The 18,092-nt window shown below is 42.9% G+C and overlaps 1 protein-coding gene and 1 pseudogene across 1 annotated transcript in view; one reads left to right on the plus strand and one right to left on the minus strand.

Moving 5' to 3' along the window:
* Positions 1 to 69: 69 nt before the first annotated feature.
* Positions 70 to 18,092, minus strand: part of cntn3a.2 (contactin 3a, tandem duplicate 2) — a 45,432-nt gene continuing 27,409 nt past the window's right edge. Inside the window, exons 16-23 of the mRNA XM_084916073.1 lie at positions 12,706 to 12,855; positions 12,542 to 12,612; positions 11,669 to 11,903; positions 11,097 to 11,206; positions 9,486 to 9,672; positions 6,459 to 6,571; positions 6,162 to 6,330; positions 70 to 5,304 (exon numbers count right to left, since the gene is read on the minus strand). Of these exons, the coding sequence (XP_084772199.1) occupies positions 5,207 to 5,304; positions 6,162 to 6,330; positions 6,459 to 6,571; positions 9,486 to 9,672; positions 11,097 to 11,206; positions 11,669 to 11,903; positions 12,542 to 12,612; positions 12,706 to 12,855 (1,133 nt within the window). The 3' untranslated portion in view covers positions 70 to 5,206. The remainder of the gene's footprint in view (positions 5,305 to 6,161; positions 6,331 to 6,458; positions 6,572 to 9,485; positions 9,673 to 11,096; positions 11,207 to 11,668; positions 11,904 to 12,541; positions 12,613 to 12,705; positions 12,856 to 18,092) is intronic.
* On the plus strand, positions 13,019 to 17,264 carry LOC146363913 (uncharacterized; annotated as a pseudogene).

Genomic DNA, 18,092 nt, shown 5'->3' on the forward strand with positions numbered 1-18,092 from the left:
AAACTGCTGATGCTGTAAATGACAGCAGCACACATATAACTCAGAAAAAAAAAATCCAAGACAGGAACCCTCAATGAATTGTTTTTATTAACTCCCTCATTTAGAAAACACAAATGCACCAAACGATATCATACATGCACAGCTTCAGCATATCAAGATCAGCTGATGACTTTTCAATGTGAAAACGCTGCTGCCACGATCTCACGGAGATCACCTCGACATGAACATATTGAGGAGTCACGACAGAAAGGCCAAGCGTTGTAACCCAGAGCTGTAATCGTAAAGTCTGTCCGCACTTATAAATCCAATGAAACTACTCGCACTTGTTTTAGGATCAAATTAGCCTTTTCTGAAAATCGTAAAGCTGTATTGGTATAAAAAGACAAAAAGTACTCGGAAATAATACCACTCGTATTATCCACTGTGCACTGGCCGGCTACCTTGTAACAGGTAGGTGTTTGTGTCACTGCACCAAAAGGCTGTGTGTGATAGCAGCTGCTAGGAAATGTTACTCTCTGCTCATGTATTTTTCAGATTCAGGGTTTGACTGAGAATTACAATTGGAAGCAGCACTGTTTGGTTTCCCGGTTGGGGGAGGGCGGGGACGTTGCTAAAAAAGCCAAACGAAATACATACACTATGTACAGCATCATTTATGAAGGCAAGGGAGATCTCAGCGAACCAACTTTTGATTTAGAAATCTCTGGCTCTTAATTGTTCTGTTAAAAACAACACTTGACCTTTGTGCAGAATCTTTAGGGGAAAAAAACCCAATCAGTAACCATATCAAACATTAAAAAAAAGAAGAAGATCAAAGTCAAACTCAAAACATCTCCACAGTACTGATACGTTACAAAACAGAGGTTGGCAATGCTTCTATGTACCCAAAGACACAAGTTCTTTTTTTCAGTTCATATAATCAATAAATTAGCCAGAATAATGCATTTCCTGTGAAAACATCTGTTAGTCTAACAATGTCATTCTGCGATGAAAGAATGTATACAGATTAACCACACGTAGAGCCACGAAAACAACGAAACACGATTCAAAGACAGCTTCAACACTCATCGGGGAAGTAAACCTTTACATTTAATGTGAGCTTTACCTGCAACATGCACCTGATGTGCCCTTGGATTTGGGTCCCTTTCTGTTTTTTAAATCTTACTTAGTCCTTCGCTCCGGGAATCTGCGTTAATTGGACAGACATTTCAACTCCTCCCTGAGTCAAACTCATTTTTTAAAAATCTCTACCTCCCACATTGACCTTGTTTTGCTCTCGTTCAATGTCCGCAATGCTTCAGTCGCACAAAGCTTTGAACCATAGCACAAGAAATGAGTTTAACCCCCCTCCTCCCTCCAAATAGATAAATGGTTGTCTGAAAGCACTTGTCCATGATGTGGCAGACTAAGGTAATAACCGTGCACAATCATGCTCATACACATTTACGCACGCACCTTTCATCGTGTCGTCTTGATGAGATTGTCCTGATTTAGTCTTCCCTAAATCCTGATATATTTGCCTTCTGTGAGTGTCATTAGTACCATTACTCCTATGCCCTTTCCCCACAGAAACCCCGCAGGGCTGCTCTAATTTATTAAGATGTTTTAATGTCTGCTAAATCTTGGCACACATCAGGCTTTCCGTTCATCAAGTCAGACTGTTAAATAGACCCCTGTGTCCTGCGCTGACACATTTCAGATCTATCCGCTTCTGCCATCTCAGAGCTATTGAAAGATGAAGTGAAGCAGGTCTGAATACCTGAGCTGCGGGGTTTCGCTGAAATACATAAATAAACAATGACAACACGGACCACATAAAAAAAAAAAAACAACCAATACGACTGACAACAAAGGACAAATTCACAGAGTATTAAAAACACAGCTGACCACACATTTAGCCAAATAATGTCTAAGCTGGTGGCTAGATTTCAATTATCAGACTGGCACAATTGGCAGCGCTTTAAACCTCTCGTCCCGACTGCAATGGCTGTGAATATACGCTGACTGGCACTGGCTGTGTGGTCCCAGATGGATGTAGACTGGGGCTGCAACTGATGATTATTTTCGCTATTGATTAATCAGTCAGTTGTATTTCCCATTAATCACTCAGAAAACTGTGAACAATGTATATCCCTCTTACTCAGAGCTCGAGGCAACATCCAAAGATTGCTCATTTTGTTTGTTTCAAAGCTCAAACATATTGGATTTTCTTTTTCATGCCATACATTAAAGACATGGGAGTTCTGGATTGTGATTGGCCACTAGGTGTGTCTTCGTGTCTGGTAACCAGGCAGCTGCTTTATTTTAAATTAGCTCATCAGCATCAAACTGGTTTGACAAAATAAGCTTCACTCATGGAGCTTTCAGTCGACATGAGGAGAGAAATACAGCTGAAATCTTCCAAACAAGCAAAGAGACTCCTTAGTTCAGATTATTTGTGTCATTTCTTTAAACTGTATTACCTTACCTATATAACTCTATCATAGAGATGCTATACCACCCTTGTGCGTGCATTAACAACAGAACCAGTGCCAGGCTCTGTTAGGAAAGAGCAAATTCCACCATGTCGGAAGCATAAGAATTTGTCTTTGACACCGCAGTGAGGTGTAAAATGCAATAATTGTCCACGAGAGACTTTGACTCTTTAACTGAAAGTACTGGTAATGTTTCAGTGTAAAAACCAGGTGTTTAACAAATAAAAAACGCGACAGAGAAGTTCAAACCCAGCTTACTTTCTCACCTCCACACGGCTGGCAAATCACAGTGTGAAGTGGGTGTGAAGTGATTGTTGATATTGTCAGTTTAGTCAGATAGAGAAATTTGTTTGTTTCGACTACCTGACGTGCCCCATCTGATGAAGTAAACAAATAAGTAAGCTTCAGAGGTGCTGGCTGTGAATACCGGACAAAGTCAAGCTGACGGTTTGCTAAGCTATGCTTACGCACTGGTCCCATTGTCAATGTGCTAACATGAGAGTGGTATCAGTCTTCTCTTTTAACCAACCGTGGAAATATCCATTTGAATGTGACATTAAGACTCAATGACATTTAGCTTTGCTCCGTGCTATCAAAGGTCAGTAACCAGCGGCCTGTACTACAAAGCAGAGGATTTCTATCCAGGTAACTTCAGGTTAACCCTGAGTTTTCTTTACTATGAAGGAGGATCACTTTTTATTGCCATAGTAACTCATGCTGTGAAGCTAAAGAAGTTTTTGTTCCATTTTAGCAACCAACAGGTATGAAGTCACCTCCTACTGATTGATCAATTCTCCAAAAACAGCATCATGATTCCTGAAACATCCCTCACATCTGTGGATAGCAGGAGGGTCTAAAGGGAAATCTTTGAATTTCCCTGATCAGCATCAGGAATAAATTTAACAACAATTTTATTGTTCTGAAAGCGTTAATATGTGATCCTAAAATCCTAAACCAGAGGAGCTACTTGACTATTTTTTATATTTATTCTTAACTCTCAGACCGTTAAACACCACCAGCGCTGCAGCAGAAAGAATAAAACCTAAAACTGTCTTTTAAACATTAATTAAAGGGAATATTCGATTATAATCCATCAGATTCTCCTGTGTTTTAATGATAGAGCTGTGATATCGATAATTCAGTAAAGTTACACAGTGGGCATTTTTTCAGTCGTGGCTTCAAACAGGCTAAACGCTCACGCTTTCATACAGCGCGTTTAATACTAAACTACTGTACAGCGCTTTCCCTCACGCTACAGCAGCTGTGTTGGTTTCAGACTGTTTCATTTTTAACCTCTTCATTTTTTTCCCGTTGCATAGTTTTATCTTCTTTTCTCTGTGATTGGTCAAACGTGCAGATCATTTTGCGAGAACGTGCTGGTCAAACCCTGGGTTGACTTATCAAGTTGATAACCAGCTTACCAAGCGTAAGGGTAACTGAATTCTGATACTGGAGAAATACCCGGAGTATGCTGAACTCACTTTGTAGTACAGGGTCCAGGCAAAACCTTTAGCCTAGCGAGATAAAGGAAATACTGCATATTTCAAAAATTAATGTGAAAACAGGAAAGTGAGATTAGAAAATCGATACAAAAGTAACTAGATCACCCTCTAATTTTGATTTCATATAGTGGTTTGTTGGCAGATCATTGCCATACCATTCAAAGTTGAATACTGTGGAGAGAAATATAATAAAAGGTACACCTTGCTGTGTTTTACATCTTAAACAACAAAGTCTCACATCTGAGAAGCTGAAGCCGGTGAACATTTGTCATTTTTCTTTGATAAATGACTTCAATGACTGCTGTTTAAGTTCGCTGAAGCACTGGTGCTGGAAAAAAAGGAATTACATTGGCAGTTACACACCTCTGCCGGTACTACTGTATACAAGCAAATGTAAAATTTGTGAACGCAGAGCAAAGTCAAATCCATCATTCGGCAGGCTATAACTATAACTAGCGTGAGGCATTAAAATTTTTAGGAGCTTTCATGGTACATTCAGCTCCGCACAATCAAAAGATAAAAGGTAAATGGAGGACAACGGCACTATGAGGTGTTTTATGAGTTTCATCTGGGACACAACCGACTTTTAAAGGATCACGTAAAGATGGAGATGGCTGCAGTATGTTCTGAAACGCTAAGTACCACTAACCAGTGTCTATAAGTGACGCCGATACAAGAATCTCCAAGGCACGGGCGCAGGTGAATGAACATGTCCCTACTTTCTGATTTTGGAGAGGAGAACTGAAAACTCAGAAATACAAGGAAACAAACAAACAATCATAAACTTCTCTGCAGGGCTTTCTGCAAGGTTCACTGAGACCTTCGTGATAAGAAAAGTGAGGAATAAAATGTTGAGGAAAGCATGTAGCTATCTTAGCAATAACAACGAGAAGGCTGAAACTACTTTGGCACATGAATGGAAGTAAGGCATCTGTATCATTCTAGAGTCAAAAAAGAGTTGAAATGGAGCATCGTTCCCAACCAGCAAAAGTGTCAAAACAGACTTATGTAAGAAAAAAAAGCAAGCGTTTACTGTTAATTAAGTGTCTGACAGCACACTCTTCTCTTGTGCTGCTGCATATTTGCAAAATAACACTGGGAGAAAAATATGCGGTACCTTAAAAAAATGCAAGAAAAGAAAAAACCTTGACCACTTTCACAAATTAAAGAAAACAAAACAAAACAAGAGCCAATAGTGAATGCTGAAAAACAGAGCAGAGTCTGTTTGTGTCACAACGATGACCTGAATGAGGATATTGCGATGGTGAGGAACAGGGAGAGGGGGGAGATCTCCACACTCCAGGCTCTGGAGCCACGGGCGCTCATACCTGGGATGCAAGAAAAACAAGTTAAAAGCATCGTGGCTGACATCCGTCTGAAACACACATTTCTAACCCAAAGTTTCAATTCTCTGCTCTGTCAGCTGCTGAGAATAACACGCTTAGGTTGTCAAAACATAAAATATGCATGCTGACATTTCATGGGGTTACTTAAAATGTGGTGCAAACTCATTTGTGTGCTGGCTTTTAAGTGCATGGGTAAAAAATGTATTAGAGGAAGTGAGTGTAAAGGACCCAGAACACTGAAACAGTTTGCTTCAATCGCTGCTTTCTCACTACATAATATACTTGATAAAAATGACTCTGCCAGACAGCGCGTTTCCTGCTCCTCCGGGAATGATGAGCCCATTTAACAAAAAAAACCCATGTTGAATTCTACCTCTTTCTGTTTTCAGGGATACGACACAAAAGTTCAACAATGCAAAGTAGCATTTAGGGCAGGGGAACAGCCCCCGCTGGAGTCCCACAGGACACCAATAGCATCTAGCCAAAGCGAGTCTGTGACAGAGATGGATTGTGTTGCATATTTCAGCAAACTATAAGCGCAGAAGAGCGCAGGGGAGGTGGGATGGGGCCTTGAGTAAGGGTGGGTCAGGGGAGGACAAAATGTCCCTGTCAGATTTACAGTGTTAAGTGACTTTATTTACAAAAATGGGCAAAAAAGAAAGAAAAAGGTCCCAGTGAATTCATATGTCAAATTTTGGCATTTGTCTATGTTCCTCTGGAGTATGAGAGCAGCATATTTTAAAGGGAAGGGCACGAGGAAAACTCAAATTATTCTTTCAGCCTTCTGTTTTTGACCATTTAACCACTGCAACTTCACAAAACATGAACACCGAGCTTACTTAGCTGGTGGATTCGTATGGGATCTGATGCCGGCCCTAGTCCTCCTTCACTCAGTGTCTGCACAAAGATGATGTACTCCTCATCGTCCTCAGGGAGGGTCAGCTCTGCTGTTGCATTGACCGTTGTGAGTGTGATTACCTCTTTGTGTCGCTGCCTGTGGTATGACAGCTGAAAGGGGAACACAAACAAAGTTGTAAAAATTTTTTTTTAACACCATGACAACTTCAAACGCATACGCTTCGTGGTTACCCAGTGTACCAAGTTCCCGTGAAAGCAACTGAGAAAGTAAAACTCACTTGATAGCCCAAAACTTCCGATTCTGATTCCATTGCCACCACAGGTTCCCAGTAAACAGACAGCTGAGAGCCCATTAGGTTCCATCCCACATTCATTGGCGGCTGGGAAGGTGCTGCGTGATATAAAAATTATTAACAATTTTATATCAGTGCAGAAACATTAGTGTCACATTGGTGTATAATCCCAATTTCAAAAATTTGTGACACTGTGTAAAATATAAATAAAAACCAATAGTGTATTCACAATAAAACAAGGCAAACATAACAGATAATTAAACTGAGACATTTTAATATTTCATAAAATATAATAGCTCATTTTGAATTTGATGGCAACAACACATCACATCAAAGTTGGGAAAGTAAGTGATATTAAAAAGAAACTACTAAACAGGTTTATGAGCAACAGGTCAGTGACATGACTGGGTATAAAAGGAGCATCTTAAAGAGGCAGAGCTCCTCTAAAGTAAAGATAGACAGAGGTTCATTGATCTGGGAAAAAAGTGTGTCTGCAAATTGTGGAACAATTTCAGAATGATGTTTGTCAAATTGTTAGGACTTTGAAAATCTCATCATCTGCAGTACATGATGTCATGAAAGATTCGGGGAATCTGAAGAAATCTCTGTGCGCAAAGGATAAGGACAAAAATCAACACTGCATGCACGTGATCTTCGTGCCCTCAGGCAACGCTGCACTAAAATCAGGCATGATTTAGTCATGGAAATCACAGCAAGGGCTCAGGAACACTTCCAGAAATTGTCTGTGAGCACAGTTTGCTGTGCAGGTTAAAGCTTTATCGTGCAAAGAAGCTGTATGTGAACACGATCCAGAAGCATCTTCCCTGGTTAACTGTTCTGTGGTGAGACAAATTGAAACCCGAAAATCTTTCTGCAAAACATGGACACTACGTCCCCAGATTAAAAAGGAGAGGGATGATCAGTGATGGTATGGGGCTGCGTTTAGTGCCCATCTAGTACAACCGGAAATGAAATATGCGACAAACAAAACCCAGAAGTGTTGAGCACCACGAATCTTATATCAGACAAGAATAGGACAAAATCAGTCCAGCAGCTTCTCTCCTCAGCTCCCAGACATTTATGGACTGCTGTTAAAAGAAGACTGGATGCTACACAGTAGTAAACATGGCCCTGTTACAACTTTTTTGAGACTTATTTCTGCTGTCAAATTCAAAATGAGCTAATATTTTTTCAGTTTAAACTTTTGAAATGACTTCTATGTTCTGCTGTGTACTAAATATGAGTTTATTGGAATTAGCTAACCATTGCATTCTGCTTTTATTTGCATTTTACACAGCACCCCAACTCGGTGAGATTGAACAAGATTTTATTTCACTTAAAGGATAACACAACTTTAAAAAGATTGAATTAAATACTATTATTATATGACACTAATCTTTGCCCAGTTTGGAAGTACAAATAAAGTGTGGATAAAAGCAGAATGGAACCAGTTCACTTTAAGGTGATTTGCTTTGCAGCTTCAAAATCATTTTGATGCTACACTGATCTGTTAAATGGCAGGTGGCATCTGTTTAATCCCCACTCCCCTGACTACATTGCCCATTTTCGCAGTTAGTAAATTCAGTGAGAGGGTAACACCTCCTGGGAAATGCAAGTTGCCAAGGATAGTAAAGGCAAAGCCCTGCAGATTGTGACTACTGAGGACACAAGGCCCTCGTCAGGGGACTGACAGATCAAGGTCCGGTTGCACAGAGTCAAGTGGAAGCAGTGTGCTTGGAAGCAGAAAAGATATAAGCGGGTCAGGCTGATGACTAAGCTAAACGCTAACAAAACCATGTTGGCTATTCCTTCGGGGGGTTTTTGGAGGCAACTTTTGCTCACAGGGCATTAAATCAGACCTGCTTCAGCTCTTGTACAAAGCAAACTAATGGTGTATAAAACAGCTTTATTCGGGTTAAGCACGCTAATCTGCCTCCTGCTGCTGACTTGAAATTGTCGGCATTGAGATGAAGACTGTGTTTGTTACATGAACTGTTGCTAGTCTGTGTTCCAGCACGTCTCTAACCACTGCTCAACAAATCTTCATACTCCGCTTTAAATTGAAACTACTATGTCAAATGTGGTAAATGAGATGACTTAATGTTTTTGAATAATATGCGATCATTATGAACTTAATGTGTTTTTAAAGATTCGCAACAGGGCAACGTTTGCCACTACATCTCCTTTTAACAACACTTTGCAAGCATTTGGGAATAAAGGGAGGCGGCAGTCCTAAGAAAGATATGTTTTTTATATTTTTTGCATTAAATAGAAATCAACTGCTCGACAGCTCTGCGCCTCGATTATTTGCTATGTGATAAAATATGCCATCAACCTGGGAGGGACCACATATTAAAATGAGTCTATGTGGCTAAACCTGGAATATTTACATGATGAATTTAAGTGCTCATAGAGAAGTACAAGCTACTCACGCTATGTACGTGGACATGCATTTTTTGCATGCACTGAAGAACCATGTCTATTTTGAATGCAGTGATACCCGAGGGCCTGCAGAGCATGGTGCTATCCAAACTGGTTTTCAGCCCTCTTCCCCTGCACACAAAGATTTCTCTGGGTTCTCTTAATCTTTTAATATTTTGTCCCGTCGATGATAAAATCCCCAAAGGCTTTACAATTTTACACAGAGTGATAAAACCCTCCCTATCTTTACATCCTCTCTGGGACTTTCCTTTTATATTTTTTTGATCTAACTTTTTTGGCACGTGTTCCTGTGAAAAACACCATATTTTTTCACAACAATACAATCTCTCAGATTTAGCCTTTTATATTTGCATAGTTATCCTTTACATGCATTCTGTTTTTGTAACGCTGCACTGCGTTACTGGACTTGGATGCAGACACGTTTCAACACATGCTAGATTTCCGCAGCATTACTGGAAAAGCTAAGAATAGACTTCAATTAAACCACTAAACGTTTCCACCTCTGAATTCTAAGCAGTGTAGTCACAAAAATCAAACCCTTGAGCAGCAGTATTGTGTGCCGCAACTTACGTGGCTTTTTTGTGGTGACATTGATTGCAGGGAGGAATGGGCTAGTGCCTGCTGTATTGAAGGCGCTGACTGTTAGGAAATACTGTGTATTTCCTGCCAAGCCACTCACTGTGGCTGAGGTTTGGTTCCAAGGCACTCTAACTTTCCCCATGGTCTCTGGTTTAGTGTCATCTTCCCAGTAAGCCACCTATTTTCAGAAAGAGAGCACGTCATTCGGGATAGAAGGCTTTGGATTGGAGCAAAATGTGTACATCTATTCTTTATGTGCTTTCTAGCCCACGTGGCATAAAAGGATGCTTGCAAATACGCTACATTTGATGTCTTGAAAGAACTGTGATAATTTTAAATAAAAGGCTTTGATTGTATTCTCTGAAGAAAGATCACAGTTTTCTTTTACCTTTCCAGCTGGATATTTGATATCTCACATTACAAATCCTTACAGCTCCTAGAAACGGTTTAAAATGTACATACATTCAAACATAGATGAATGATTAGTCCCCTCGCTGATTAATTAACATGTATTAATTGCCAAAAAATAATAAAAATATTCAGTGTAAAAGTGTTTTTCCAGCAAACACCAAAAAGAGAAAAGCAGCAAATACTCCCAAGTGTGGAGCAGGGAACTATAAAGCCTCTGTACTTAATGACTGAAACTATTCATTGATATTAAATTGCCAATCAATTCTTTTGATTGTTGCTTGACTATCTAATTGTTTCAACAATACCTCATGGCTTTGTAATGTGGCAATATTTTTTTCTTTAATGGAAAGCTGCCTGATTAAAAATGGCTTTTAAACAGTTATGCTACAGATCGAGTGCCAGCAAAATGTATTTAAAATAAACGTAAGAGATTTTTGTTATTATCCAAGCCATTAGCCTGGAAATAAATGTTCCCAAATGAAATCCTTTTTTAGCAGTCATTCACTTTTCCGTCATCATTATTCAATGTCTAATATCAGCTCAGCTCAGATATAAACAGCAAAATAAAAAAAAAAGAGTAAAAAAAGAAATCTACTTTCGCAGATGGAGTTATGGAAACAACTTTGACTTTATTGAGCAAAAGAATAACAACATCTTTCATTAAAGCCCTTTGATCATCCTGATTATTCCATCAGAGGTATGTGGACAAGGCAATCAGGGTGTCCTAGTTTTTAAAGATAAGACAGGATGAAATCAGCAGTTCCTGGTTTGAAGTGTAACAGTTTAATGTTTTACTCAGAGGAAAGTAAAAACACACCACATCTAGACCCGTGTTGCTGCTGTGCTGTGCTGTGCTCCATGCATTTCCAGTGTAGCATTTCCCAGTGCCGTGACACAAGGCCCGATATTGCTATCATGATATCCCATGAATGACAGCAACATGAAAAGGCATGTGGCCAGGCAATTTTCTTTTGTTCTCTTGAAAACGCCCTGACATGTTTTCCTGTCGTGTTGCCACACAGAACTGTATAATTTTGGCAATAACAAGTGAAACAGCCATTTCCATGGCGACGCAGAGTTTGGAAGTGATGGTTTTGAGGTACAACAGGGGTTGATGGTGAGCATTTGAATCGTGTTGCTTGTGAGAATGTGTGTGTGATTTCTATTTCCATTTAAAAGAGTAAAATGTACCTCATAGCCCAGAACCCTTTCAGGGATGAAGGAGAGAGCCTGCCAATTCACCTCAATCTCAGAGGCTGAGACACTTCTGGCCCTAACTCCCGCTGGCTTCTCACTTGGCTCTGAAAACAGACAACGGGAGACTGAGCTGTGCTGCCGTCTTCTAAAAGCACAGAAACGAGCAGAACAAATCTCTTCAATTTTTACATTTATAACTGTGCACATTCTTTTGATCTCTACTCAGATGAATCATCACACACAGGTGCTGCTGGTAAATTGACTAACACTACACTACACACAGAGACACTCCCCCACCCCACACCCTTCAGCATACTGAGAGGTAGCACAGATCTAAATGCCAACCAGTTTTTACTGTGGCGCAGCATTTTAATACAGTGGTGATATTTGAAGGCAATCTGCTGGTTCGTACATAAATGTGTTCCCATGATTTTGTACCTCGTCCATATAAAGAGTTTGCTGCGTGTGTTTTTATCTACCGAGCACTTTTAATCCAATCCGATAAAAAAACAAAAAAATCTACTTTGGGGGCTTTGCTCAGATTCCACTCACGTCCACTCTTTTACCTGTCTCTGCAGAGTAGATGGTGACCACGGGGCTGAAGGGACCCTGTCCTTTGCTGTTGTAAGTGCCAACCTTAACGTGAAACGGAGAGAAGGGCGCGATGCTGTCGTTGCGGTACACGTAGCGCGACGCGCCAGGGGCTGAGGTGGCCACGTGAGTCCAGCTAGCTTCTCCGAAGGCGCGGAAAGCGATGATGTAACCAAAGCTCTCACCATTCTGTAGTTCTTCGGGAACAGGCTGAGAGTGAAACACAAAACTATAGTGATATTAAAACATATACAAACCACTCACGTTCACACCACCGCCGGACTCACGCAGTCACCACCGTCTCTCATAATGTCAAAAAAAGTGCATGACCCACAAATTGCTTTTGCAACCCACCTGATGAAATAAAAGGAGCAGTAAAAATGCCATTTTAAAAACCCACGCTCATTACCGAGCATCCGTGCAGCTTTTAAAATGAAAAGTTATTCTGTATATAATGAAATGGGAAATCTCCAATGATGAGATAACATAGAAAGTAATGACTTGTACAATGCCGGCACTGTTATTCTTCCATTCGACTCCTTACTGCTATATTTGAGCATTGTAGATTAGTCTGAACAGTAATTCATCACAGATCCGAGACTCACAAATGAGAATATCTGTCAGATTTACTTCTCTGTTGTATACGCTGCCGCTGCCTTACATGCAAGCAATTTGAGAAATTACAGCGACGACAGACTCCCATTGACCCCAAATTTATGACACCCACAAGCAAAACAGAGCAGGTGCTTTGGTTTAGCGAGGAATATTTAGAACCTCGTTCAAGATGAAAACGACACTGACTCCGGGCACTTTGAATAACAGACTAGAGCATAAGACTGATGATTTACCTCCCACGTGATAACCAGTTCATATCTGCTTCCACCACCTCCACCCACATCACCTGGCACTGCATCTGGAACTACAAAACACAGACCATGATCACATTTCAGTATAAAAACACATATATATAAAGGCAAGCTACAGCACAAAAAGGGAAATCAATACGCTGTACCTGCATCCTCTGTCCTGGTCTTCACGGACACTGGGCTGGGTTCTCCAACACCAACGCTGTTTTTTGCCAGTACCCGAAAGTCATATTCAACCCAGGCATTGAGGTCCACCACAGTGGCTGTCAGTGTGTTCCCATCGATTATCTCCGGGACTAAGAATAAAAGAAAACATTGCAGACGGAAGGTCTTTGCAAGAGCCTACATGTATACAAGTGAACAGCTACAACTAAAGCAAGAGAACAATTATGCACACATACACTGTTTAAGCAGCGTAGACTGGTCAATAAAGTGTTGAATGCAAGCTGGTTTTGAGTCATGACTGTAGAAGGTGGCTGGAGGATAGCGGATTTCAAAGGACAAAGGACAGTAAATGGTTTAACTGCCAGCCCTGCTGTGTACAGCGGCGTCTTCCTTGATAGTAACACTGAGGGATCCAATGAAATGCCAATAAAAAACCTACAGCCATTGGCTTGAAACGTGCAATGACATTTGTTCGCTACTTCGGTACAGCACAAACAGCTACAGTGATAAAGCTGACTCCTTGTGGTGTTCTCAAATGTCCATCTATCCATTCATTCTCTTTGTCTTAACCTTGTCCTTGTCAGGAGCCTATCTGAGCTACGCTAGGGCGAGAGGCGGGGTACACCCTGGACAGGTCGCAAGCTTGACGCAGCTTCTCAGCAAACAGCTGCCAATGTACACCTCCAGCACATACAGGCCAATGTTAGATATCATAAGTGATTTCTCAGTTGTGTTGATCTCCAGTGTTTTCTCTCCTTTTAGCTTTGCTTTGCTCTCAGCTAATTCCGGAGGGAAACATCTAAGCTTTTTAGATGTGATTTTTCCCCCACCGCATTAACCAAGCAGTTGTTTTTTTGTGAAATGCAGCCTTTACACCGTTTTTACTTAAATTACAGGACTGTTTAAGCCATAATGAGATTGGATAAAACCAATAAGAGGGAACCAAAACAGGTGCAGTCCAGAAAACCAGAACAAGCTCTGTAGTGCTCAGAAAGTTCTGTGATCAGCATTTGACTTCATCACGTCAATTCATCATGCCTCTTTTTTGTTACAAACAGTTGCAGGATTGGTAAAAATTTGATTACAGGAATTTTACTGTGAAGCAACTCCTACTTTCTCATTTAGGTCAAACTTTTTTATATAAAATCTGTACAATATACTTTTAAGTTAAACTCAATTGCCTCACACATGCGACGATCCCCTATGAGCAAGCACTAGTTGACAGTGGGAAGGAAGAACTCCCTTTTAACAGGAAGAAACCTCCAGCCGACCCAGGCGCAGGAAGGGCCGGCCATCTGCCATGACTGGTAAAAATCTGCCTTTACGCTCACCCCAGCTGATTTATTGTTATTATAACTGTTATTATTTATACTGTTTATTATTATAAGCCTTACCCTTTTTAAGTAAACTAATAAAAACAACTGCAGTATATGCATTCAACCTTTTCTAGACACCTGGACCCAGATCATTAAGAATGCAGAAAAAGCCTGGTATTTGCCTTTTTCATATAAACTCACATTTATAAGAGACGAATAAAAAATTACAGCATGTGCACCTATTTTTAAGTTTTCCCACATAAGTACAATGTAAAATGTTTCATTTAATGGAATCTGGTCAAAGGAAATTTACTTGATTGCAATGCATTGAGTTTATACCTTAATGATTAATTACTTGAATGAATAAACCTTTCGTTTTGTGCATCTCAGTTGCATTTTAATCAAAATTATTGCTTCATGTTTACTGAGGGTGAAGAACATTTTTTGAGTGTTTTACATTTTGAAAACCTTGGGAAAAAGCTGCAGCTGTGCGTAATGACTGTCTGTCTTTCTCCAAACTCCTCTTGCCTCTGGTCCTTTTCTTTCTTTGTTTATTTTCTGCTAGGGTCCTTTTACTCTGAACTTAACAGAGTTGATAGCTTCAGTTCTTTTTTCCCATTCAGTGGGTTTGATTCTGTTTGTATTTCCAAAGCTGAGGGTACCAAATAAAACACATTCCCTTTTCTCCACTTCTCAGATGAGTGTCTCAGTTTCACATTCAGTGAAATTGCTTGTTTGCTGTTTTGTTTCTTTGCTACGTCCAATAACTTCTGGTGGAAATGGCAATTTTATATGCAAATGATGTTTTCATCCATTCATGGCTGTGGATGGGAGTAGAAATTAGGCTTGTGTAGATGCTTCAGGACCAAGCTGTGACAAAAACAGACTTGACTTGAAAAGATGAAAAGGACGCTGGTGTTGACTTAGCATGAGTACACAGAAGGTCATCAAAGTGGCTAAAATGAATAAGTGTCACGGACCCGGTTCCGGGGACTCGGGGTCCGTGAGCAGTGTGGACCATTATTATTGTTATTGTATTGGATGTATGTTTGCTGCACTGTGCTCTTGTGTTCCTTGCTGGTGTGTGTGTACGTGTGGGTGTCTGCGGGTGTGGCTGAAGGATGGAGGACAGCCACCTGCAGGCCTGAGGGGTGTGGCCCTGCCGGCTGCCGGTCACGCCTAGGTTCTCACACACCTGCTTCTGATCAGGCTCGTCGGGGGAGCTACTTAACAGAGCGATGGAGCTTCCTCCGGCGCAGGATCGTTGAGTTAGACTCCATGTCAGTGTTTAAAGTACTGGTCAGGGTATGCCTGCTGGAGTTGGTGCCATAACGGCGGTGTCTGTTGTTTTTTCCTCAGGAGAGCGGAACACGGGACTGCAGGACGCACAGGGTGTGCGTAGGCACGGGAGCAGAGAGCACGGAATACCAGCACTTGAGAGAAGGCACAACACAGGAGTTGAGGGAGCACTCTGGAGACCTATTGCGTGGTGTACATTTACCCCCCACTGTAAATAAATGCACTGTTCATTGCACTAAGTCCAGCGTTTGGGTCCTTTCTCCAACATCCCCCACGGCTTGCTCTGGCAAACCGTGACAGAACGATCCTGCCAGATGGACCCAGCGGACTTTTCGGAGAGGTTCAGGAGGGAGGTGACAGACAAAGTGTGACCTGTGGCTGGAAGCGCACGCGGAGGTTTTACGTTGCGCTGTGGAGAAGCGGTTGCAGGAAACACTGACTTGTTTTCCCTGGGTGTTGGACAATCTTTTTCCGATTGTGGCGGAATTCCTGCTCAACACCCTTCACCTCCACTCTCCGATCCAGGCTGCCCCCCCACTCGGCCAGCCTGAAGTTCTTCAGCCTGACACGCCGGCCCCGTCGTCTACCCGGAAACGGCGTTCGCGCCGCCGGCATTCCTCACCGCAGCCAACCTCCCGGACATCTCAAGAGACGGCTGTGGTGAGTAATAAGGACACTTTCTCATTTCTCACCCCATCTGCTTTTTTGTTTACAGTGGGTGGTGACACCGCTGACGCTGCTGCAAGCCGGCCAACAGTACTGCTAGCGTCGCCTCATTCAGCGGTCTCCACACCACTCGCTGCTTCACCATCGGCAGCTGTAGCACCGCCGTCGTCTCATCTGCCTGCAGCCGCCATTCTGCCATCTTTTTCACCGGCTGCTATGTCGCCACCCGGACCTGCCCAGCCCGAGCCGGAGGAGCTCGCGCTGCCCGAGCAGGAGCCCAGCAAGCCAGAGGAGCTCGCGCTGCCCGAGCAGGAGCCCGGCGAGCCGGAGGTGCTCGCGCCAGCCGAGGAGCAGCTCAGCGAGCAGAAGCCGGAGGAGCTCAGAGAGCCGGTGGAGCCAGCGCCGCTGCCGGAGGAGCTCAGCGAGCCGGAGCAGGTGGAGCCAGCGCCGCTGCCGGAGGAGCTCAGCGAGCCGGAGCAGGAGCAGCTCAGCAAGCCACCAGCTGAGGAGCCAGCGCCGCTGCTGGAGGACCTCAACGAGCCGGAGCGACCGGCGTTGCCAGCAGAGGAGCTCGGCGAGCGGGAGGAGCCTGCGCCGCAGCCGGGGGAGCTCGGCGAGCCGGAGCTGGAGATCGGTGAGCGGGAGGAGCTCAGCGAGCCTGTGGAGCCCGCGCTGACACCGGAGGAGCTCGGAGGTCTGGAGGGACTCGCTCAGCCAGAACTGGAGGTCAGTGAGTCAGGGGGACCTCCGCGTCTAGCGCGCCCTCCACGCTGCCCACGTCTCGCGCGTCCACGTCAGCGACCAGCGCTTCATAGGCCATGTGCCACTCCTCGCTGTTGCTCACCGGAGCAGTGGCGTTGCCGTCGGACCCGTGGCAAGCCGCCGGAGCTGCAGCGCCGCCGCCACCGGTCCCGTGGCAGGCCGTCGGAGCTGCAGCGCCGCCGCCACCGGACCCGGGGCAAGCCGCCGGAGGAGCAGCGCCGCCGCCGCCACTGGACCCGTGGCAGGCCACCAGAACCGTTCCGCCGCTGCTGCCGGACCCGTGGCCGCCCGCCGGAGCTGCTGCGTTTCCATCAAGGGGGTAGAGGTAGGCCACCTGAACTGTTTTGCCGCCACTGCCTGACCCACAGCAGGTCCCGCTTGTTTTGCCGTCCTGCGGGTCGGTCGGCAGAACTGTGTTTGCTGCCACCGGACCGGGGGATTGGACTGTTGAACTGTGTTTTTCTTTTGTTGCTTTGTGGTGGCTGTTTAGCGGAGAGGTTTTGGGGACAACCGTGACAATAAGTAATAATGAAAAAAATACGGAGCCACCAAAACAAGCCTCATCTCTTTATATTTTTCCTAAGTAGCCAGATTTTCTTGTCATTTTTAAAGTGGCCTTGAACAACAGCTCCCCAGGATTTCAAAGTTCTCCACTGGACACTGGCAGATTTTTCACTCTTTTTTAGTTCAGACCTTGCACCTGACCATATATATGTTTTTTGTTTGTTAAGACACTTATCACTAGCATAAAAAGCCACCTAAATCAAGGGATGAACCAGTGTTCTACAGACAACTTGGACATTTTTTATCGTTAGATAGTTTGTTACCAACAGACTTTCATAAGAACACATAATTTGTTCTCATTTCTTTAGTTGAATCTCCAAAAAATGCCAAAGATAACAGTTTGACAGGCATCAAATCATATTTTTTGCAGCAACAAGGTGATTCCCAAAGTGCTATTAGCTGAAAACGTGGCTTATCTCAACGTGGTGTGCAGAGTGTCCTTAAAAGGACAAGTGGAAGACAGAAGAAGTGACAGGCCTAAGAAACTATCTACAGCAGACGAACAGTATCTGAAAATCATGCCCTTAAGAAATAGGAAAAAAATCCACCAGCTGATAGACCTGAGAGATGCATCCTGCCCTTCAGCTGATCCATGTGATTAGTCCAGATGATTTTGTTTTGTACCAGTAAATAGTTGGTTTTCAAACACATGAAGGTCTCTGTGTGGTGTTTGAAAGTCTTATTTCTAGAGAAAGAACTAGTGACCTAAGTGACTGTGTGATAGTAATAGTATAATAGTAATTGTTTAAAATATTATTTGC

The sequence above is a fragment of the Perissodus microlepis genome, chromosome 20, assembly GCF_051167445.1.
Source record: "Perissodus microlepis isolate ML-2025 ecotype Zambia chromosome 20, ASM5116744v1, whole genome shotgun sequence".
Lineage (NCBI taxonomy): Eukaryota > Metazoa > Chordata > Actinopteri > Cichliformes > Cichlidae > Perissodus > Perissodus microlepis.